Source organism: Astyanax mexicanus, unplaced genomic scaffold (assembly GCF_023375975.1).
Source record: "Astyanax mexicanus isolate ESR-SI-001 unplaced genomic scaffold, AstMex3_surface scaffold_31, whole genome shotgun sequence".
In the NCBI taxonomy this organism is placed as follows: Eukaryota; Metazoa; Chordata; class Actinopteri; order Characiformes; family Acestrorhamphidae; genus Astyanax; species Astyanax mexicanus.
Window position 1 is genome coordinate 4,072,564 of NW_026040041.1, and position 24,419 is coordinate 4,096,982.

The window sequence follows — 24,419 nt, forward strand, 5'->3', positions numbered from 1 at the left end:
GTCTGTTTATGGGAGAAGACCAATAATAACATGTATTGTATACATATATATGTACGCAGTGTTTATTCTTCATCCACTGAGTTTTTTTTCAACACAAGAATCGTTTGTTCAGATAAATGAGTCGGTTCACTGTCCACTTAAAAGAGCCGAATCATAGATTCGATTTTTTTTCTCATTTTTCCGGCTCTCGGAGTTCAGGGAACTTTTTCCGACTAGTATTATTTCTATTATAAATGGTTTATTTCTGTGTTTATAATAATGCGAGGAGATGATGATGAGATCTATCACAGCTCTTCTGCTGTTCAGCTTTCTCCTGATCGTGACTGGAGGTAAATTTTAATCTGTTTCAGAGTTTAATAAATACTTTCACTTTTACCGATTTTGTTTTTTAACGTACATGTAGATATTTAACAGAGTTACATACTGCAGTTATAGTCCTGATACAGAGCTTTACTGTGAGATTGTGTTCATTTAATACAACTTTTATTGAACTTTGAGTTTATTGAACTTGAATTAAAAAGGTTTAAGTCGGAAATGAAGAAAGCGAAAGTAATCTAGTCGGTCGGTGTCGAATTTCTTTAGCGGAAACTGCAGGTAAATACGTTTATATTTGGTAAAATTCTTGATGTACTCTATTGGAACTCTAATATAAAAACCTAGATCATAGATCTGAAGCGTCTAAATACCGAAACTCAGACAGCAAGAACAGAAATGCATTGCCGACACGTCGTGTAGTGGCATTTTGGATTGTGATGGATCGTTATAGCCAAAGGCGGCGTTGGATCGGGTTTAACAATGGGGGGTGGGGGGGTGGGGGGGGGGGGGGGTCACTATAGTCACTATATAGTGACTTAGAACAACATTTGCGGAATTACAGTTAATCACACTTAGCTGGGTAAAATTGAGAGAACGTTTTCTGTCATTGGGATCACAGAGATGAATATACACTATGAAGGCCTTCTGAAGGCCTAACGAGGAACTAAGCACACTGTTTTATTCACATTTACTCTGTTCTTTATCTATTTATCTATTTTTTAAAATTATTTATTCAATTCAAATCAATCATGAGTCAATTTTAAAATGTCGCCTCACACCCTGTAGCTCGACCTGCTTCTCCTGCTTTGTCTTCTATTTGACTTTCCTTATTGTTCTTTGGATAAAATTTAAATATATATTTTATATATGTACAGAGATGTGGGTTTGTTAGGTGATCAGTTATTACACTTAATATCTTAAATAAATAACAACAGAATTGGTTATTTATTTATTTATTTATTTATTTATTTATTTAATTATGTATTTATTTATTGGATCCTGCTCCTGCTTCAGTCCTGCTAAATGTGCTTTCAAATTCTTTTTTTTTAACAATTTCTGCTTTTTCTGCCTTAATAATATAATTTTAGGGGGGACATATCTACCCAAATCCACCCATTACAAGCAATATACATTAAAAGCAAGTAGAAGCATACTATATTCAAGATTCAAAGAGAGTATTGTCATGTGCACAGTAAGAAACAAGTTTCCACGTACAATGAAATTCTTTCTTTGCTCCTCGCCAAGTATACCACATAAAGATAAAAGTAGAAAATATAGTTATTATAGTTATATGTATATATACTTTCCTACAGTGGTGTTCAGTGGTGTTCAGAGAAAGAGTGGCAATAAGTGCATGAAAATAATTACATACTTTTTAATCAGTGCTGTACTTGTTAATCATTCATTAAAATTAATTAATTCTCATTTATCAACACATATTCAAATGTAAAAAAATTAACCAGACACAAGTTGCTCATATCAAAATATAAAATATAAAATGAATATTTGTGGTTTAACAGTCAGCTGATGGCACTGTCATTGTTTTATTTTTGTTTTTATATCATTATTATAGTCGTTTTTACCTGAAGAAGAACTAAACAGTGAATATTTATAAAGAATACACGAGCTAAAAACATCCAGTTAATCTTTATTGTCAAATAGAGCAGATAAAAGAGAAAGAAAGCAATATCACTAAATGTTCAACACAGCACTAATTTAAATGACTAAAAGTTCAAACTAACTACATGTGTAGAACAGTGTGATCCACAGAGCTTTTAAAGAGTGGAATTACTTACCTGACTTAAAATGGTGTAAAAATAATACAGCAAAATATACAGTTAAAAAAATGAAAAAAAAAAAAAATTAAGTCCTTAAAATAATATGTAAGATCACCAGTGGCGCTAAGATAAGATAAGATAAGATAAGACTTTATTGATCCCCCAAAGGGGAAATTGACTTGTTACAGCAGCAAGACAAAATCAATGTGCATAATCAGTAACTAAAAAAGTATACTTCTATTTAAATAAAAAGTAAAAGGGCAAATTGTGCAACAAAGGGCAACATAACAATAACTAACATAATTTAAAACACAATCAGAATACTAATATACATAAGAACCAGAGAAAATATAGAATTTTATATATTACTGTAGGCTATTATTGTACAGTCTCACTGCTGATGGGAGGAAGGACCTTCTGAAGCGTTCCTTCCTGCACTGTGGCAGCCGTAGCCTGCTGCTGAAGGAGCTGCTTAGAGAGCTCACTGTATCATAGAGAGGGTGAGATGTGTTGTTCAAAATGGATGTCAGTTTAGCCAACATCTTCCTCTCTCCCACCTTAGCAACAGAGTCCAGACTGCAGGACACTACTGAACTGGCCCTCCTGACCAACCTTTCCAGTTTACTCCTGTCTCGAGCTGTGCAGCCGCTCTCCCAGCAGACCACAGCGTAAAACACTGCAGAGGCCACCACAGTGTCATAAAAAGTCTTAAGCAGAGCCCTAGACACATTAAAGGACCTTAGACTCCTCAGAAGATGGAGTCGACTCTGGCCCTTCTTGTACAGGGCATTGGTGTGTGTGGACCAGTCCAGTTTATTATTAAGGTGAACTCCCAGGTACTTATACTCCTCCACGGTCTCAGTGTCCAAACCCAGGATGTTCACTGGTAATGTGGGTGTGGCCTTCCTACGGAAGTCAATCACCATCTCCTTTGTCTTGCTGGCATTTATGCGTAGATTGTTCCTTGTGCACCAGTCAACAAAGTCTGTGATGATCTCCCTGTACTCCAGATCGCTGCCCTCAGACACACAGCCAACAATGGCTGTGTCATCAGAGAACTTCTGGAGATGACAGCTGGCAGAGTTGTGTCTGAAGTCTGAGGTATAAAGAGCAAAGAGGAACAGAGAGAGGACAGTTCCTTGAGGAGCACCTGTACTGCAGACTACCACGTCTGACACACAGTCGCTTAGCCTCACATACTGTGGTCTGTTGGTCAGGTAGTCGATGGTCCAAGCAGTGAGAGAGCTGTCCACTCCGGCGTTCAGCAATTTCTCTCTCAGCAGTGTTGGCTGGATGGTGTTAAAAGCACTGGTTAAAGATGAATTGCAATACATCACAAAGTTGGTCCGCGCAATCCCTGAGCAATCTAGGGCAGATACCGTCAGGGCCAGCCACCTTATGAGCCTTGGTCTTCCTCAGCTCACACTTCACCTGTTCAGATGTAATGAGAAGAGCAGGAGTAATGAGACTTGCAGGAATGGAGGTGGGTGGTGCCGCCTTAGTAGGGAGGGGAGTAGTTTTAGGGAAAAGCACTGAAGATGTCACGACACAAGAGGGAGAAGTGTGATGCAGTAGGTCAGTATTCTGAGGTGAGAAAGAGACGGGTGCAGGAGAGGTGTCAAATCTGTTGAAAAACAGATTCAACTCATTTGCCCACTCCCTATCTCCTGACTTAGGCCCCCTCCCACTTTCCTTGCTGTGGCCAGAGATGGTCTTTAGGCCTCTCCACAGCTCTCTGGCATTGTTCTGTTGAAGGCGCTCCTCCAGCTTCCTCCTGTAGCAGTCCTTGCCCCTCCTAATTTCCACCCTAAGTTCCCTCTGAACCTTTTTTCAGTTCATCTCTGTCACCTGATTTAAAAGCTTGCTTCTTTTTGTTCAGCAGAGCTTTAAGATCGGGGGTAACCCAGGGCTTATTATTGGAAAAACACCGTACCCTCCTTGTTGGCACAGTGTTCTCTACACAGAAATTAATATATTCTGTAACACAGTCAGTGATATTGTCAATGTCCCCCTCATGAGAGCCACACAGCAGTTCCCAGTCTGTAGACTCGAAACAGTGATTTAGAGCCAGACTGGCCTCATCAGACCATTTCTTTACATATCTCACAGTAGGTGGTTGTTTATTCACCATGGGTATGTAGTCAGAATCAAGATAGACCAGGTTGTGATCAGAGCGGCCGAGCGGAGGGAGAGGGGTGGAACTGTATGCGTCCTTGATGTTTGGTTAAAATCTTCTTTTTTCCCTGTTTCTCCACAGAGAAATTATCGCTGAATTATTGCTACACCATGCAGTACACAAACTCTGAATCTAATCTCTACGACTGCACTGTTGTAACTCTGCTGAACGACACACAGATATACTTCTACAACAGTGCAGATCCTAATAAAACTCCTAAACCACACTGGCTGAAGATTTCAGAGACTGACTGGATTAAAAGCACTACGTGGTCGGACGGTGACAGACAATGGATGAACAAGGTCATCAATATACAGAGCAGTGTTAATAAATCAGGTAAGAAAACAGTGTTTACTTATTTATATTTTTGGAATTCACATCCTGTGATGCCGTTGCTTGTATTTAACAGAAAACGATTGTAAGAAAATAGTTTGACAGTTGTAGTTGGATTTGCAGAAAGGCTTAAACAGCTTGATGTAGATTGTTTAAAGGGTCAACAGGTAGGATTTTGTTGATTATTCATAATTTTTAACAGTGCAAAAATCCCTTTGGGGGGGGGGGGGTTACCTATCTAACTGGACATTAGACAAATGCACTTGTCAAATGACATTGCTTCCAGTAATCACTACAATATCAGTATTTATATTAGTGCTGGGAGGGGAAATTAAAACCAGTATGCATTTTTCTACATACTGCCATACCATTTGCACAAGTGAGATCTCATCCTTAGTTAAAAAAAAACTGATAGGTGCATATGTTCGCTGTCCAACAAAAAACACTTAATTCTTGTGGATTTTTGGTTTACTACATAATTTTAACAGACAAACTGTCCCTTACACTGTGCCAAAATTTCTTGATGAACGGACCAATAGAAACTCTTCAAAATGACCTGAAATAAACTCTTTTTACATTGAATTTCATTGAAAGTTTACAAGGTTTTTTCTCTCTCCTGTAAAGTTGCTATTTTGGAGATAAGTGTATTTCAATGGACAGCGCCGATTTGTTTTTTCTTGCATTGACGACTGCACTGCACTACAAACAGGACTTCCTAAAGCTACAATAAATAAACTCCAGCTGGGGCAAAATACAGCAGCAATAATATTAACACAAACTAAAAAACACGACCATATTACACCAATTTTAGCTGCCCTCCACTGGTTACCTGTTTCTTTTAGAATTAAGTTTAAGATTTTATTACTAGATTTTCATACATCTCTGAAATGCTGATTGAATATGTTCTTGAGTATGTGTCTTAAGATCATCAACTGATAAACTCCTCCAGATTCCCGGTATTAAAAAAAAAATAGTGGAGAAGCGTTTTTTCTGTTTTTATGCGCCAAAAATCTGGAACACATTACCAATAAATATTCATCAAGCACTCTCTGTTACTTGAGCTTTTTAAGAAAAAAAACATATCTTTTTTACATTAGCTTTTAATAAGACCTTATTTTTTATTTTTCTAGCGTTTATTTAGATCCTTCTTATTATTTATTTATTATTATAACTTTTATTATTTTATTTTATTTTGACTCTATTATTATCTTATTTTTTTCTAGCTTTTAATTAATTCGTATTTTTACCTGTCTGGTTTTGACTGTATTTTTATTCTATTATAATTTTCATTCATCTCTTTTTGAGTATTATATTTTATTAATGTTCATTTTAATTTTTTTTTATGTCTTGCTTTCTTGTGCACTATTTTTTACTCTCTTTCTCTGTGTAAAATGTTAAGCACTTTGAGCTGCGTTTTTATATATGAAAGGTGCTATATAAATAAAGTTAATTATTATTATACCACTAGAGACACTGTGGGGTGATGTGTAGAACAGCATCGCCAAAGAAGCACACTGTCACAGCTAGCCAGTTAGCATAACAAGCTTTTATAATAATGTTATTAGGAACAAGAAATTTATTAAGAATGTGCGTACAAATATGTTTTCAATAACAAAATAAAAGAACTGCTAAATAAAATCTTTCATAGGTGCTACCCGGTTAATGCTATTTTGTGTAGTTTTTTTAAATATAAGTGATGTGTGTGTTTTCTGTAAAGGAGCCATTGAATACTTATTTTTTATTGTGTGTTTTCTTGCTCTTTTTGGATTGCTTAAAGAGGAGGTTGATTTAAAACAATCCTCTCAAAGTTCAATATATATTGTATATTTTTAAAGACCCTTTATTTGACCACAAGGAGAGATTTATAGTAAAGATAATTATAATTTTAGGTAAATTCTATATACACAAAAATTCCCCTTATTCCATACGTTAGTTTATTCAGACTTATATATAATTATATGCACTAAATTGACTTCTTTTTAACAAACTAAAACTAAAAAAAGTCGTAAATGCATCGATCTTTTGAAGCTTTTAAATTTTATTTGAATCCTGCTTTTCTTTTTTTCTGTGTGTTTATTTAGGTTTGTTGTTTGTTTGTGATGTTGGTTGTATATGCTGCAAATCTGACCAATTATTGTTTCTATTTCATGCTGTTTGATTGTAGTATATTCTTAAACATTGAATATTTTAGTTTTTTTATAGTGTTTATGGATCTATGTTAAATATTTAGTTCTGTAAAGGAAATTGTGTTAAATTTTGCTGAAGTATCTCTTCCTAAGGTCTATTGTTTACATTCTTCAGCTGTTTTTCTGATAATAAAGTCTGATTTCTTCACATATTGTGTATATATTTTGTGGGACAAAGTAAACCCAATACTAATCAAAGCCTTAATATAAAGCATTCATGTTTTATATTATATGTACTATTAACAATAGAGTAACTCACAAACCTATACTAAAACCCAGTGTTGCAAAAAATAATAAGACAGTACAAATAATAATAATAAAAATCTGAATCTTGAAAAATAAAGTGATATGCATTTTCGTCATACCACCCAGCACTACACAGCAATAACAGTATTTTATATTATCTAAAATCTACATACTGTACAGTATTAGCGGACTGTAATATCCAGGAGTTGATTTTATTTAAGTGCCTTCTAGAACAAAGCGATTATTTTGTTTTTGTCAATTCTTCGTTTAAGCTCTGTCATTGTACTTAATGAAGATTTTTTTAATCTTTGATGGAATTATTATTATTATTATTTATTTAAGTAGGAACCCAGGAATAAGCTATTGGGGATCCAATAAATAAATAAATAAATAATTTTGGTTCTACAGCATCTGAACGATCCACTGTGCTCACGAATAACGCAACCTTATTTCTCTTCTTCTGTTTCAGTTGGTCATGTTCTTCAGTGGAACCTCAGCTGTGAGGGTGAAAGACATGCTCCCGTTTTTAGCAGTAATGAATTCGGTTTTGATGGTGAAAACTTGATTTATTTTAACTGCACTTCTAAAACGTGGTTAACACCAGAGAATAAGAAGAATCCAGAGATGGAGCAGCTATGGAATCAACAATATCGCCAACTTGCTGTTGAGAAATGTGTGCAGTGTGAGGAGATGCTGAAGATGTATTTAAATTACAATACTACTGACCTCACACCCAGTCACTGTGAGTATCTGGAGGCTTTTTGTTATGTGCAAATAATTATTATTATTTAAAATATCAATTACTATATGTCCCTAAATATATTTCCTCTTTACTATAATGCATTTGGTTAAACTCCACTTAAAACTGGGCCTAATGATGAGATACTTTTAGTTTTACATGTGGACGTGGGGTAGTAAAATTAAGTAAAATTCACACTGGAGAAAAATCTGAGCATACATCACAGATTGTCACCTCCAAAAAAACACACTATAAAAACAATTTTGCAACCACATAAAATTAGCAGGATCAATAAATGATATATATTTAAACTGATATTTAGGGTAATATTAGACGTCTCAGCATGTAGAGAGTATCATCCAAATAAATAGACTACTAAGAAGTACACTTTTAGTTTAATATAATTCAATATACTTCTAAAATACTTATTTCCAGATATATACTTTTGTACATTTTTATCAAAGTGTTAAAAACCACTGTTACAGTAGTTCACTTAAAGTACTTAATGTATCATACACCTTTTTAGTTCAATTAAATTACTACAACTAATTTTTAAAAATGAAAGTAATCATGTAACACGCTAAAAATTGTAGTACAGTATATTAAAATACGTTTTTATACCCAACAAAGTATACTAGATGTGTGCTACTTACAAACGACAGGAACAAGAAGTATATTTGTACTCATATATTTAACAACATCAATTCTTAGTACAGTGTTAATATATCTGGTGTATAATAAATAGTGATACTCATTATTAAATGTATTATAGTATTTTAGTGTAAGCATATTTAAAATATGGGGTTATATACATGAAGTAGTTTAAATGTTACTTAAGTATATTTAAAATAGATCCATTTTAGTACAGTTAAGTACACTTGGCACAATTTCAGTAAGACATTTATACTATTTTTATACTGTAATTAAAGTATTATAAGTACAAAAAAAAGTTGTTTCACTTTATCACTCTTTAAATATATTGATTAATAATAATGAGGCTACAAGATCATAGTGCACTATTGCATAATAATAATGCTTAGTATACTTTAATCTAATTTTTTCACTAGGGATAGTTCGTTTATTATTAAAATTTATATTTTATTATAAAAAACATGCAGGCATTAATGTATCAAAATGTGATGTAAAATGATCTATGTTATCTATGTTTTTATAGATATCTGAAATCTGACAGAGATTTAAATTGAATACTTGCTCCTTGTGTTTTCTGTCCTTAGCTCCTACTGTTTACATATTTCAAAATAAATCAGTAAGTGATTCGAGTGAACTGATCCTGACCTGCATGGCCACTGGATTCTACCCCAAAGACGTGAAGATGAGTCTGATGAAGTTCACCACTGAAATTCCTGATCATCTGATCACATCTTCTGGAGTCAGACCCAATCACAATGGAACCTACCAGCTGAGGAAGAGTGTGGAGATACTGGAAGATGAGAAAGACCAGTACGAGTGTTACGTGTCTCACAGCTCCCTTACAGAACCAAAAATTGAAAAATGGGGTAAATATATGTATACTTTACTAATATTTTAGTACATGCTCTTATTAAGATGTAAACTTACAAAACATTAGCATCACCATGCATAGTTTATAGTTATCAGATCACTTATCAGGTTTAAATTCAACGTCTTGAAAATCAGTACAATATGATGCAGTAAAATAAACAGTGGTAGAAAATATGTATTTAATTAAAATGTTACAAAAACTGTATATGCTTTATAGTATTTTAACCCTAAGCTGTGTACTTGGTGCAAACTTGCATGTTACGTGAACAGAATATTTTAGAATTTGAGTCACAATTTAAAATGTATTAAGATGTTTTACTGTACATTTCACATCCCTCAGACTCTCTGTACTGTTAGTAGATATTACACAATCACTACAGTTTGTCAGTAGTAGTATATATCAGTATATCATATTTTATAGAGAGTATTTGAGTTTAACTAATGCTTTACTTTGGTTTGTGTTCTCAGAAGATAAAGTCTCAGTGGGGTTCATTGTTGGAGTTGCAGTGGCTGTGGTGGCTGTGGTGATCCTATTTTGTGGTCTTGTGCTCTTCTGTGCTCTAAAAAACAGAAAAAAAAAACGTGAGTAGGTCTGATTTATTACACACCCTCTATCTCCTCTCATTGTTAGTTCTAAAGTATTGTAATCTGCCTTTTCTTTAAATAAAAATAAATAATAATAATTAATTAATAATTTCTTAACTGATTAAAAATTATATAATTGGATTAATCACAACATTTTTCTGTGAAATCACAATTAATCACAGAATAAGATTTAAGATTTTGATAGATTCAGATTCAAAAGGTCAGACGGTAGTGAAATTCAAAAAGGAACAAAAATGTATTCATTTACAGTGTATATATTTATCTGTCTCGGAAATTATTGTAATATTGTGTGCAATTCACACATAGGAGAAATAACCATCAATTAAATAAAACCAGCAGGGGAAAGTCTGAAACTACTAATGGTAGGTGGGATTGATTCCAACTTCATGATGAACATCTAAGAAATATTTTGAGAAGCAGTGCAGTGTTCAATAAACCTGTAAACACAGCCTCACTATAATCAGATCACAGATAACAAAGTAAGACAAGTTAGCCAGAAAACCAGAAAAATACACATAGTGACCTATAGATCCATCAATCACCATCATACACCATACATCATAGATTAATTGATGCTTAGAAGTGTAAATTAATTGTTAAAGGATAAATGAGTGTTAATATAAATTAGATTTTTTATACTGTAATATTGTTTTGGATTTAACAGGACGCAATATTTCTGGTGGACAAATCAGCAATGGTGGTGCTACAGGTAGGTCAGACTGTATTTAATGTTTCTGTGTCCTTTATTTAATAATAATCAAAGTAAAATACATATGTATATACAGTGTTGGGAGTAACGGCGTTAAAACTAATGGCGTTACTAACGCCGTTACTTTTTTTCAGTAACGAGTAATCTAACTAATTACTATGACTGTAACTATAACGCCGTTACCATTTCCGACACCCCGTTACTGCACGTTACTTTAGCCGCTCTATGAACTTTTTTTTTTTTTAACTTCGCTTTGCCCTGGTTAACCCCTCCTCTGTCCGGTGAACTTGAGCTTCTGGCCGCTGTGCCTGTGGTTTGGCGTGGTGAAGTGAGGCACAATTGTGACGATTTGCTGCTCTAATTAATTCAGTGATTGCCGTGGACAGGCCAAGTTCCGAATTAAGGACGTTAAGCTCTTTTTAGCTGCTCCGGTTTTTGTGGTGCTGCTGCTTTCTCTTTTAGAGCTCAGATTCTCTGCCCGAACCCGACCTGACCCGAGGACCGACCCGAAATCAGGCTCCTATTTTTATTTTATATAAAGCTCTGGTGTGATAATCACAATGTTGCTAAGTAACCAATTATTATTGTTCACTAAAGCGAACGAAATAGCGAAAATTGAAAGTGAAAAACATTTGTGTTAACTGAATCTAATAAAAACGGTAATTAAAAGGAAAAACATAACTATCTCGAACTGTATTTTGTGTTTATAAAACTAACTAAAACGAACTGAAATTACTGATAGAATACCCTCATTTTCGTGTTTAATTTATTTATAAGCGCTGTTGTACAGCGGAGTTGTACAGCGGGAGTTGTTGTGCCGAGCGCGCGGCACCTCGTGGTCCGTTAGTTCTTGTGTAAAGCGCTCGCGCTAGCAAGCCCACCCAAAAACTTACTGAGCAGAAAAAATAAAAACTAAATAAAATTTAACTATAATAAAAATGAAAAATATTTCGCTCATTCAATCAGCCCGAAAACAGCTAGTTTATGGGGCGGATCGGGTCGGGCTCATAATGACAGTTTATGGTTCGGGTTTGGTCGGGCTTGGGCAGAACGTGCACGGGCTCGGGCTGGGTCGGGTCAGATTTTTTGGGCCGATCTAACCTCTATTCTCTTTTAGTGAAGCTGTTATATTAATACCATTTTAACGGTCATTAGATTGTTGTTTTTGTCCATTATTTTGTTTTGTTTATATATACATATTTCCTTTGAGTGTGGCTTGGTTTGTTTAACTCCATCCCCAGACGCGTTTTTCCGCTTTTTTCAGTATTACAAGTTTTAGTAATTTTCTTTGGTTGTGTGGAGAATTTCGTTTGTTTTTTTTGAAATTCGTTAGATTATATTTTTGTCAACATTTTGGGTTCATTTTCGTTTGTTATTTTTTTTTTTTCTAATAATAATAGTAAATGCATAATTGATTTCCTTTTTTTGACGGGCGAATAATAAAAAGTAACGCATAGTTACTTTTACTGGTAACTAATTACTTTTATAGTGGAGTAACTCCGTTAGTAACTCAGTTACTTTTTTGGAGAAGTAACGAGTAACTATAACTAATTACTTTTTCAAAGTAACGTGCCCAACACTGTGTATATATGATTAACAGTTTGCAGAATATTTTAATGATAGCAGAGATACTGGTGTAATAAAGTCAGTAGTTATATCACCCACTGCCTGAGAGTTTTGGTGTATAGTTTTACTAGTATGTTTTTTTTGTGTTCTTTAATATGAAAGATGCAGTAAGGCCCAGGGCATGATGTTTAGAACAGAATGAATGTTAATAAAGGTTGGTGGATTACTGTAATATTGTCTGAATTTTACAGATAGGAGAAATTACGTTCAATACCATAAAACCAGCACGGAACAGGCTGAAGGATTTACTGGTAGGTGCGATTGTATTTCCAACTTTATGATGAGCTTAAAAACTCTGAGGTATTATAAATACCTACGGTATGGTTTGTGTGTGATTTTCATCACATCTGAAGAAAATCTTAAGTTTGATCTTACTGCAGTTATGTTCAATGTGTTTTGTGATTTAGAGACTGTAAACCTTTATACAAGTGTGTGTTGTTAAAAAACCTTGAAGAAGTATGTGTTTTTTAGAACAGATGAATTAAAGGAGAACTCTGATGTAAAATAGATGTTAGGTGTGGTAAAACATGATAACGAGTAATAACCTTTCTGAGATCCAGAAGTTTTTATTCTATTTGTCCAAACACCCTTCAGACCAGGTGATACTGGGCATAATTTACCCCTGCAGGTAAATCGCTTTTTTCATCATTATTCAGCTTAAAGTAGCTCCAAACCTCCTTGCTAGAATCTGGAGAGCCCTGACATTTAAAACGAGGCTTTAATTGTAACACCTTAGCCCATGTCTGTCATGTTTCTCCCACATTTGGTCTCTTGTGCTCCTGCCCCTCTGTTTCCCAGCCATGTGCTTCTGTTGTGTTTTGGTCCTGTCTCCGCCATAGCCCCACCCTGTCATTAGTTATTTGTAACCCCGCCCCCTCTTGATTGATCCTCAGGTGTTTCCAGTTTCCTGTTCCCTCCTCGTGTACATAAGCCCCTTTGTTTCAAGCCTTCTTTGTCTAGTCTTTTGTTAGTTTGTTTGCTGTCCGTGATCAGGTTTGTTTCATGTCTCTTGATGTTTGTTAGCTTCCTGTTTTCAAGTTTAGTGTTTTGTAGTTATGTATTCAGTGTAACTTTGGTTTATTTTGTTTGTTTGTTTGTTAATTTGTTTTAGTTTGTTAATTTAATAAATATTATTCTGCACTTACGTCCATCCCCTCACTTCTGTAACATAAGACTAGACCAAAATTATGAACGTAGCAGAATATATCCGCAGAGGTAGGGAGGATTTGGGAGAGGATTGCTGGACTTTTGTGGCACTCAAAGTACTTGAAGAGTACCTGCACAGTACCTCCCTTGTAGGTGATCCATCCTCCCCAGATCCAGCGCTGCCTGCGGCATCCGCCGCCTCTGCTTCAACGCTGCCCGCGGCTTCCGCCGCCTCTGCTTCAACGCTGCCCGCGGCTTCCGCCGCCTCTGCTTCAACGCTGCCCGCGGCTTCCGCCGCCTCTGCTTCAACGCTGCCCGCGGCTTCCGCCGCCTCTGCTTCAACGCTGCCCGCGGCTTCCGCCGCCTCTGCTTCAACGCTGCCCGCGGCTTCCGCCGCCTCTGCTTCAACGCTGCCCGCGGCTTCCGCCGCCTCTGCTTCAACGCTGCCCGTGGCTTCCACCGATTCTGCGCTGACCGCTGCACCCGCCGCGCCTGCCCAAGCTGCACCCGCCGCGCCTGCCCAAGCTGCACCCACCGCGCCTGCCCAAGCTGCACCCGCCGCGCCTGCCCAAGCTGCACCCGCCGCGCCGGCTCAAGCTGCACCCGCTATGCCTGCTCCAGCTCCAGCACCAGCAGCTCCCGCTGCTACAGCCTCAGCTCCAGCACCAGCAGCTCCCGCTGCCCCGGCTTTAGCTCCAGTACCAGCGATGCCCGCCGCCCCTGTTCCTGTGTCTGCAGTGCCTGCCGCCCATGTGGTACCCACTGTCTCTGACCCTGTGCCCGCGGCTCCGGCCACCTCTGACCCTGTGCCCGCGGCTCCGGCCGCCTCTGACCCTGTGCCCGCGGCTCCGGCCGCCTCTGACCCTGTGCCCGCGGCTCCGGCCGCCTCTGACCCTGTGCCCGCGGCTCCGGCCGCCTCTGAACCTGTGCCCGCGGCTCCGGCCGCCTCTGAACCTGTGCCCGCGGCTCCGGCCGCCTCTGACCCTGTGCCCGCGGCTCCGGCCGTCCCTGTGCCTGCTCCCAGAAATAAGCACACCCCCAGGTCGTGTGCTTCCAGACCTGCTCCAAGATCTCCTGCTTCAACCCCTCGAACTCTGCCCAGGCTGGTTCCGCAGACTTTGAACTTCACCAGTCCTGGGCTCCAGTCTATGTGTGTATTTGTACCCATGTCTCTCCCTGTCCTGGTCCCCGTGTCTGTGTTTGTTCCCGTTCCTGTCCCCAGTGGTTTTTCTATTCCCGTCCCTATCACCATATTCGTGTCAGTCCCAGTAAGTGTATTTGTCCCAGTTCCCCTGCCCAGTCTTGTCCAGTCCCAGTTCCCGGCCACTGTCCAGTCTGTGTTTCAACCCCCTGTCCAGTCTCCGTCCCTGTGTATGTCCAGCCCTCTGTCCAGTCTACTGTCCACTCCTCTGTCCAGTCTCAGCCCTTTGTCCAGTCTGTGTCCCCTGTCCAGTCTGTGTTTCAACCCCCTGTCCAGTCTCAGTCCCTGTCTAGTGTCCACTCCTCTGTCCAGTCTGTGTCCCCTGTCCAGTCTAAGCCCCGTGTCCAGTCTTTTGTCCAGTCCTTTGTCCAGTCCATGTCCCCTGTCCAGTCTCAGCCCCCTGTCCAGACCTTGTCACCTGTCCAGTCTCAGCCCCCTGTCCAGTCTTTTGTCCAGTCCTTGTCCCCTGTCCAGTCTCAGCCCCCTGTCCAGTCTTTTGTCCAGTCCTTGTCCCATCTTCAGTCTTTTGTCCAGTCCTTGTCCCCTGTCCAGTCTCAGCCCCTGTCCAGTCTTTTTTTCCATTCATAGTCCAGTCTCCTGTTTTGTCATGAGTTCCATCGTCTTGTCTTGTTCTCTGTTCCCTCTCCCGGCGCCTCTGGTAGTGGCGCCGCTGAGGGGGGGTGATGTAACACCTTAGCCCATGTCTGTGTTGCGTTTCTCCCTCATTTGGTCTCTTGTGCTCCTGCCCCTCTGTTTACCTGTCATGTTTCCCAGCCATGTGCTTCTGTTGTGTTTTGGTCCTGTCTCCGCCCTAGCCCCACCCTGTCATTAGTTATTTGTAACCCCGCCCCCTCTTGATTGATCCTCAGGTGTTTCCAGTTTCCTGTTCCCTCCTCATGTATATAAGCCCCTTTGTTTCAAGCCTTCTTTGTCTAGTCTTTTGTTAGTTTGTTTGCTGTCCGTGATCAGGTTTGTTTCATGTCTCTTGATGTTTGTTAGCTTCCTGTTTTCAAGTTTAGTGTTTTGTAGTTATGTATTCAGTTTAACTTTGGTTTATTTTGTTTGTTTGTTTGTTTGTTAATTTGTTTTAGTTTGTTAATTTAATAAATATTATTCTGCACTTACGTCCATCCCCTCACTTTTGTAACATTAATAACTTAAAAAGTGCCGAAGAAGCTCGATGGCGGCACCCAGAGATGTAGGTAATGCTACAGGTTGTAAACAGTGGTTTTAAATAAGCGTAATGTTCTTAATGTCTCGGTTTAAATGTCAGGGCTCTCCGGATTGGAGATACTTTGAGCTGGATAACAGTGTTAAATGCGATTTACCTGCAGAGGCAAAATATGCCCTGTATCACCCAGTCTGAAGGGTGTTTAGACAAACAAAATAAAATACTGGGCAAAATATTACATCTCTGAACGCTGTGGGAGAACGGAGTTGTGCTATTTCATTAAAGGTAAGAACTTTATATCATGTTTTACTACAACAAAACCTCATTTTACACCAGAGATCTCCTTTAACAGATTAATGTTATTTGGTGCATTACTGTAATATTGCGAGTATTTACCAGATGAGGGGACAGATGAAACATCATGTTTAACTGACAAAGTTTATGTTTCTACAGGTAAGTGGGAATGTGTGTGGGCATTAATTAGACATTATATACATAATTATACATAGTACTGTGTATCACACACCTGGAAGTGTGTTTGGTATTTCTGTGTGGTGTTTTTGTTTTTAAAGATGGAAGATAAAATGACTGCACTAACAGTGTTAATGTGTAGAAGTGTGTGATGTTTAGAACAGGATTAATAAGTGTTAATATAAGTCGGTGAATTACTGTATTATTGTGTGAAATTTACAGATGGGGGAAGAAATAGACCATCTCATCCAACCAGCAATGTACAGATTAATGATACTAACGGTAGGTGGGACTGAATTTATAACTTAATCATGAACTGAGGAATAAAAACTTATTATAAATATCTACAGTAGTGTTTGTGTGTGATTTTCATCACATCTAAAGTGAAATATAAATTTCTTGAGTTCTAAAACTGGGGATGAGTAATTATCTTCCACTCTTCTTCTTTTTTCCAGGACACATTACTAAACCACTTCTTCAACATGAAGGTAAAATGTTCTTCCTTACATCCAGAATAATTTACAGTGGCTTGCAAAAGTATTTATACCCTTTGAACATTTTTTAAAAACTATTTTGTCATCGTATATCCACAAACTTAAATGTAATGGATTTTAAGTGATAGATCAACACAAAGTAGCACATAGGGCTCTTTTTTAGCGATCTGTAGTGCACCAGTCTTTTGCGCATTGCATGGATTGATTAAGGGCGTGTTGGTGTGTCTTTGGTATTATGAGGGTGGAAAAAATATGTCTCGCACAGCTCCGAATGCGAAAAAAACGTGTACTAATTCTCTTAATTAATCATGGGTGTGTTTTGGGCGTAATGTGAAATAAACCAATCAGTGTGTCAGTTGTCATTCCCTTTAAGAGGCAGGTGAGCTCTGACTTTGGCGTGTTCGTATCTTAACATCGAGGCGCTTTTGTGCGTCTCCGTAGAGGAAACTGACCTGCAGGTTTATTCTGTGAAGATACACCAGCAGCTCATTCAAAGGAACAGTAATGTTTATTGGAGACTTTAATTAGTTATTTAATTAATTTCAATCATTTTCGTTCCACTTCACAACTATGTGATACTTTGTGTTGGTCCATCAATTGAAATCTCTATAAATTTAAATTTATTGAATTTATTCTCATTTCAATCTGTGGTTGTAACATAACAAAATATGAAAATGTTCAAGGGGTATCAATATTTTTGCAAGCCATTGTAAACAGTGTTAATATTTTTACTTTGAAGCTTTGATTGAAAAAGTGCCACAATTTATACATAAAAAGCATATCATTTATTTTTATCATAACTCCAGTTCTCATGGTTGAAATACAGTGGCGTAATAAAGTATTTGCCCCCTACAGATTTATTTATTTTGGCTTTTTTATATTTTTATATATTTTATATTTTTCATATTGATTTTTTCTGAATTAAATGCTGTAAAAAAGAGCAGAACTAAATTCCCCACAGAGATGTGAAAGATGGTTTTCTCTGTAAAACTTACAAAACTCCATTTATAATGGAGTAATCCAGATAAAATCCAGACCAATCACACGAATGTATTTAAACATTCGGTTCCTGTGGTTGAATAAAATCTGATCATCATTTAATCAGAAGAAAGGAGGGTCTTATTCCATCCTGTGAAAGATCTTCAAATACAGTATTAAAGATCTGTTCTGTTTCTGTTATTGTGGTGTTTTCTGTTCACATCCTGCTGCTCTGCTGTTTTACATATTAAAATATAATTTAATTATATTTCTGCCAATCCACCTAAAGGTCTTGCTACCCATCCTTCTAAAGGTCTTGCTGCCAGTCCACCTGAAAGTCCTGCTACCCATCCACGTAAAGGTCTTGCTGCCAGTCCACCTGAAAGTCCTGCTACCCATCCTTCTAAAGGTCTTGCTGCCAGTCCACCTGAAGGTCCTGCTACCAATGTACCTGAAGGTCCTACTGCCAGTCCACCTGAAAGTCCTGCTACCCATCCACCTGAAGGTCCTGCTACCAATGTACCTGAAGGTCCTACTGCCAGTCCACCTGAAAGTCCTGCTACCCATCCACCTGAAGGTCCTGCTACCCATCCTTCTAAAGGTCTTTCTGCTAGTCCACCTGATGGTCCTCCTACCCATCCTTCTAAAGGTCTTGCTGCCAGTTCACCTGAAGGTCCTGCTACCAATGTACCTGAAGGTCCTACTGCCAGTCCACCTGAAAGTCCTGCTACCCATCCACCTGAAGGTCCTGCTACCCATCCTTCTAAAGGTCTTGCTGCCAGTCCCCCTGAAGGTCCTACTGCCAGTCCGCCTGAAAGTCCTGCTACCCATCCACCTGAAGGTCCTGCTGCCAGTCCAACTGAAGGTGCTGCTATCAGTCAACCTCATGGTCCTGCTACCCATCCACCTGAAGGTTCTTCTGCCAGTCCACCTGAAAGTCCTGCTACCCATCCACCTGAAGGTCCTGCTACCAGTCCAACAGAAGGTCCTGCTTTCAGTCAACCTGATGGTCCTGCTACCCATCCACCTGAAGGTCCTGCTGCCAGTCCACCTGAAAGTTCTGTTACCAATTCGCCTAAAGATCCTCCTACCAATCCATCTAAAAAGTCCTGCTACCAATCCACCTGAAGGTCCTGTTACCAATCCATCTAAAAAGTCCTGCTACCAATCCACGTGAAGGTCCTGTTACCAATCCTTGGTGATGCAGAGAAGAGACATGTGACTCTCAGAATCTCTGTAGTTCTGGGACTGAGGCTGCTGGGAAATTGAGTCTTTTTGCTAAAAGGCTTCAGGAGCAGGCAGATTGACAGCGTCAGGCGTGACTCTAAGCTGCCAGTTTTGGGACTTGAGCACAGAAATTTCTGGTGTTGTGAATCAGAAATCTGGATTTATACAGACTGTTAAATTGTGTGTAAATTATGTAAATAGTATTTCATTTTTTTTAAATAATCACATGGAAAAGACTCTCATTCCCAGAATTCCCAGCTGATGAATGACCCGGAAAAAACTCAGTTCTCTGTCGCACCTTTGTAGAGGAGTGAGTGACCGGTAAAAGCTGGTGACAAGACAAGATAAATAGAACAGAAAAGTAAGTAAAACCAGGCAAAAAAGACCACAAAAGGGCTCTGAGTGGTCCAATGGACTAAGGTGCTGCCACTAAAACCAGGAGATTGCTCGAATCCAGCTTATGTAGCTTGCCATCAGCTACTAGAGACCTCAGAGAGCACATTTGGCCATGCTCTCTCTGGGTGGGTACAGTAGATGGTGCTCTTCTCTTTCCCCTCATCACTCCAAAGGGTGATGTGGATCAGCACAAGGCTGCGTCTGTGAGCTGATGTTTCCTCTGAGTGTTAGCGCTGTGATGCTACTCGGTAATGCTGCAACAGCAGCAGCTCAAAAAGAGGCAGAGTCTGACTTCATATGTATCAAAGTAGGCATGTGCTAGTCTTCACCCTCCTGGTGTCATGAGTGTGTTGGGTAATTGGTCGTGTAAATTTGAAGAAAATAAAAAAATAATATGATTAAAAAAGACAGACAAAGCACAAGAGTCAACCAAAGTCAAAGTTGTTTGACTTTGGTCAAACTGTTTATGTGCTGGTGTTCAGCTCCACGTTAAAGAACCTGTCTGTGAAAGCTCTGTTTTTTATTTTTTTCGTTACTTTTATCCTTTTTAGCCATTTTAAGGTGCCGTTTCAGTGCCCACTCACCCAGCTCTAGTGGTGCCTTGTATCAAACTGTCTCACAATCCCCTTGAGTGGGATTTCAACCTTGTGTGCATTTATTATATAAATTAATAAATTTATACATCTAAAAAACTATGCTTTTGAGTCCTCCTTTCCACAACACTGTAATAGGATGTTTCCTTAAGTTTTCTGGAATCAGTGTGAAAAAAGCTTAAATATACTACTCAAACTGTAATATAAATGCAGCATTGATGAGAAAAGACTTGTTGCAAGAGAGTTATATAAATTAGTATTAAAATGATATCCTTCAAGGTTGATTTTTTTGGTTAAATACTACTCTACTGTACTGTACACTCATTTATATCAGGCAAATGTTTAACCTTCGAAACACCACACTTGTCAACATAAAAGGAACAATAAGGATGATATTTTGTGAAAAATGATCAGGATTTGTGATCAGATGTTCAAGAATCATGCTAAAGTTAAAGCAGCGACAGCTCTTGTCAGCAGAGCTTCAGTCAGTATTTTCTTATTTGAATGGGGTTTAAGGCTACAAACCTGCCCATCACCATTCCCCAAGTCCCATTTCCTCACCCCAGGTTGCCAGGTATAGAACACCACAACTGGCAAATAGTTTGCTGCAGCCATTTAACAATTGTAGAATATTCATGAATTGGCACAATGTTACTTATCTAAAAGCATAGAAACTAGCTAACAACACAACTGGACACCTGTATTTACATTAAAGAACAATAATACTCTAATACAAACTGGAATAAAGTAATTGGCACACTGATACATCTTAACTACTGATAAATTATACATTTACTACCAATGTACATTCCGTATAATTTAAATTAGCAGTGAACACACTTAAAGATCGATGGATTTTTTTAAATGAATTTTTGTATACAATACAATACAGTCCAACAGCATAATATAGACACAATAATAGGTCGATTTCACAGCATATACAACCAACATCACAAACACATCAAAACAAAAACCCCAAACACACAACAAACCTAAACAAACTAAAAAAAGAAAAGTTGGATTTAAATAATAAAAAAAAGCTTCAGGACATTTTTTTTTTTGTCAAAAATATGTAAGTGTCTATACTAATATTAGTCTGAATAAACAAATGTTTGGAATAAGGATATCTTTTTAGCGAATTTTGTTATGTGTAATGTATAAATATAAAATATATATATATATATATATATATATATATATATATATATATATATATATATATATATATATATATATATATATATATATATATTGTGGTAGGCCCTGGGGTTAGGGGCGTGACCACTGTGACCCGGAAGGAGGAAGCACACAGAGAACACAGACACGGGGAGTAAATGAACTCAAAACGTACCTTTTATTTCGGCTTTGAACGCCCTCCACCACACCCAAAAACAACTTAAAACATAATTATGGCCCAAAGGGGCTCTAGAGTCTGTAGAATGAACTTTAGTCTTCTTTTTGAGGTCCGTGCAGCCTCAGCCCTCAGCTCCCCAGTCAAGAGTCCTCTTCTCAGTGAGCTGAGGCTGAGTTTTATACCTGTCCCAGCCGGCTGCTTAATCAGTCCTGAATGCACACCGGCTGGGACAGACATGGCTGTCAGTTCCGGCGTGGGGCGGACCCACGGTTCCCCCGCCTCCTCACGCCACAATATATATATATATATATAATGTACCTACAATTATAATTAAATTTACTTTACATCTTTCTTTGTGGTCAAATAAAGGGTCATGAAAAATATACTAAATATATTGGACTTGGAGGGGAATTTCCTTACACAACCTCCTCTTCAAGTTTAGAAAAAGATCATTGCAAACAGAGCAAGAAAATACACAATTAAAAAAAACAAATGTTCAATGGTCTCTTTACAGAAAACAACGGCAAAACATAAACGCAAAAACATATAGATCCCCTACAGCAACTGTCTGCTCCTACACTGCTTCCTATTGGTGTTGCAGGGGCCATAGCAACCTGTAGGTGGGGCTTCTTAAAGGGTTTGCTCGGGCCATAGCAACCTTCAAGCCCCTTCTTGTGGACATGTCAGAGCACGTCCCAGTAGCGGAGTCTTGTCCCAAATGGCCCTTTTAAGAGGATCTCTTTCTCCCAGAGTTATCTATCCCGGATAAATGGTTTATTTCTGTGTTTATAATAAAGCGAGAAGATGATGATGAGATCTATCACAGCTCTTCTGCTGTTCAGCTTTCTCCTGATCGTGACTGGAGTAAAATTTTAATCTGTTTCAGAGTTTAATAAACACTTTCATATACATATATATATATATAATGCAGCGTTAGAAAATCTCTTAACAGTGCAGATTTACCACTTAAAGATTCTAGGTGTGTCAGAAAATGTAATGAGTCTGAAATGAATCTGTTCGTATGGAACGACTGAGCGAAATCAGAGTTTAAAAACGTTTTAATAAATTTTACCCATTTTTTTTCTTATTTCATCAACACAACAATGATCTGGCTGTACTTACAGCATCAGCTCTCAAACTAATCAGATCACGGTAGCAGTAATGCTAGTGTCTGTACTACCTAAAACTCATTGTGAGCCTGGAATTATGATTATAATAAACTTTGATTATAAAGTCAAAGTTAATAAATGTTTAGTATTGTTTAGTATATATATATATTTAGGCCCCAAAGCTGCTAGAAATAAATGATCAGACTTAATGTTAAATCTGGATGACTTCTCCATCACCCCTGGTTCAGCAGCTAAAAACCTTGGAGTTATCATAGATTCAGATCTAGCATTCGATAAACACATATCTAATGTTACTAGAACAGCTTTTCTACACCTCTGAAATATTGCCAAGCTAAGAAATGCCCTATCACTGCATGATGCAGAACAATTAGTACATGCCTTTATTACCTCAAGGCTAGATTATTGTAATGCGCTACTGTCTGGATGTTCCGGCAGTAACTTAAATAAACTTCAGCTAGTTCAAAATGCTGCAGCCAGGGTCCTTACTAAAACTAGAAAATTAACTAAAACTAGAACATTTACTAAAACTAGAACATTCACTAAAACCAGAAAACTTACTAAAACTAGAACATTTACTAAAACTAAAAAAAATGTACTAAAACTAGAACATTTACTAAAACTAGAACATTTACTAAAACTAAAAAAACTGTACTAAAACTAGAACATTTACTAAAACTAGAACATTTACTAAAACTAGAACATTTACTAAAACTAGAGCATTAACTAAAACTAGAACATTTACTAAAACTAGAACATTTACTAAAACTGAAAAATTTACTAAAACTAGAACATTTACTAAAACTAGAACATTTACTAAAACTAAAGCATTTACTAAAACTAGAACATTTACTAAAACTAGAACATTCACTAAAACCAGAAAACTTACTAAAACTAGAACATTTACTAAAACTAAAAAAAATGTACTAAAACTAGAACATTTACTAAAACTAGAACATTTACTAAAACTAAAAAAACTGTACTAAAACTAGAACATTTACTAAAACTAGAACATTTACTAAAACTAGAACATTTACTAAAACTAGAGCATTAACTAAAACTAGAACATTTACTAAAACTAGAACATTTACTAAAACTGAAAAATTTACTAAAACTAGAACATTTACTAAAACTAGAACATTTACTAAAACTAAAGCATTTACTAAAACTAGAACATTTACTAAAACTAGAACATTTACTAAAACTAAAGCATTTACTAAAACTAGAACATTTACTAAAACTAGAACATTTACTAAAACTAAAGCATTTACTAAAACTACAACATTTACTAAAACTGAAAAATTTACTAAAACTAGAACATTTACTAAAACTGAAAAATTTACTAAAACTAGAACATTTACTAAAACTAGAACATTTACTAAAACTAGAACATTTACTAAAACTAGAACATTTACTAAAACTGAAAAATTTACTAAAACTAGAACATTTACTAAAACTAAAGCATTTACTAAAACCAGAAAATGTACTAAAACTAGAACATTTACTAAAACTAGAAACTTTACTGAAACTTGAAAATGTACTAAAACTAGAACATTTACTAAAACTAGAAACTTTACTGAAACTTGAAAATGTACTAAAACTAGAACATTTACTAAAACTAGAAACTTTACTGAAACTTGAAAATGTACTAAAACTAGAACATTTACTAAAACTAGAACATTTACTAAAACTAGAAAATGAGCATATTAGTCCAGTCCTATCAGCACTGTACTGGCTTCCAGTCAAATCCCGCATAGACTATAAAATTCTCCTGTTAACGTATAAAGCCCTACATTAAATTTTAATTTAAAAGCCGTTTGACCAGTGGTAGGATGGTCCCCCCTTTAATGTGAGTCTTGGTCCTCCCAAGGTTTCTTCCTCCTCCTGCAGCTCTGAGGGAGTTTTTCCTTGCCTCCGCGCTCACTGGGGGTTCTGTATTCTGTATTTTCTATGTTTAATGTTTTGCCTGATTCTTTGTCCTGTAATCATGTTTCTGTAAAGCTGCTTTGTGCCAACACCAGTTGTA

At 37.4% G+C, this 24,419-nt stretch overlaps 2 protein-coding genes and 1 long non-coding RNA gene across 6 annotated transcripts in view; 2 read left to right on the plus strand and 1 right to left on the minus strand.

Annotated features, from left to right (window-relative positions):
- LOC125788897 (uncharacterized) overlaps positions 1–24,419 on the minus strand; it is a 73,529-nt gene that overhangs the window by 14,093 nt on the left and 35,017 nt on the right. The window lies entirely within an intron of this gene.
- Positions 144–20,005, plus strand: LOC125788866 (arp2/3 complex-activating protein rickA-like). Of its 4 annotated transcripts, XM_049472800.1 has the most exons (11): positions 144–329; positions 4,351–4,605; positions 7,504–7,776; positions 9,009–9,290; positions 9,763–9,876; positions 10,565–10,609; positions 12,427–12,486; positions 16,447–16,506; positions 16,680–16,712; positions 17,986–18,826; positions 18,876–20,005. In XM_049472800.1, the coding sequence occupies exons 1-10, from the start codon at positions 269–271 to the stop codon at positions 18,822–18,824; spliced, it is 2,022 nt and encodes a 673-aa protein (XP_049328757.1). In that variant the 5' UTR covers positions 144–268; the 3' UTR covers positions 18,825–18,826; positions 18,876–20,005. The 4 variants fall into 4 exon arrangements, with proteins under 4 accessions (XP_049328757.1, XP_049328756.1, XP_049328758.1 ...); XM_049472799.1 differs by having other exon boundaries at positions 17,986–20,005; XM_049472801.1 differs by having other exon boundaries at positions 18,010–20,005.
- On the plus strand, positions 12,500–15,609 carry LOC125788869 (uncharacterized). The gene has a single exon (XM_049472810.1). It carries the CDS (start codon positions 13,423–13,425, stop codon positions 15,277–15,279), a length of 1,857 nt encoding a protein of 618 aa, XP_049328767.1. The 5' UTR covers positions 12,500–13,422; the 3' UTR covers positions 15,280–15,609.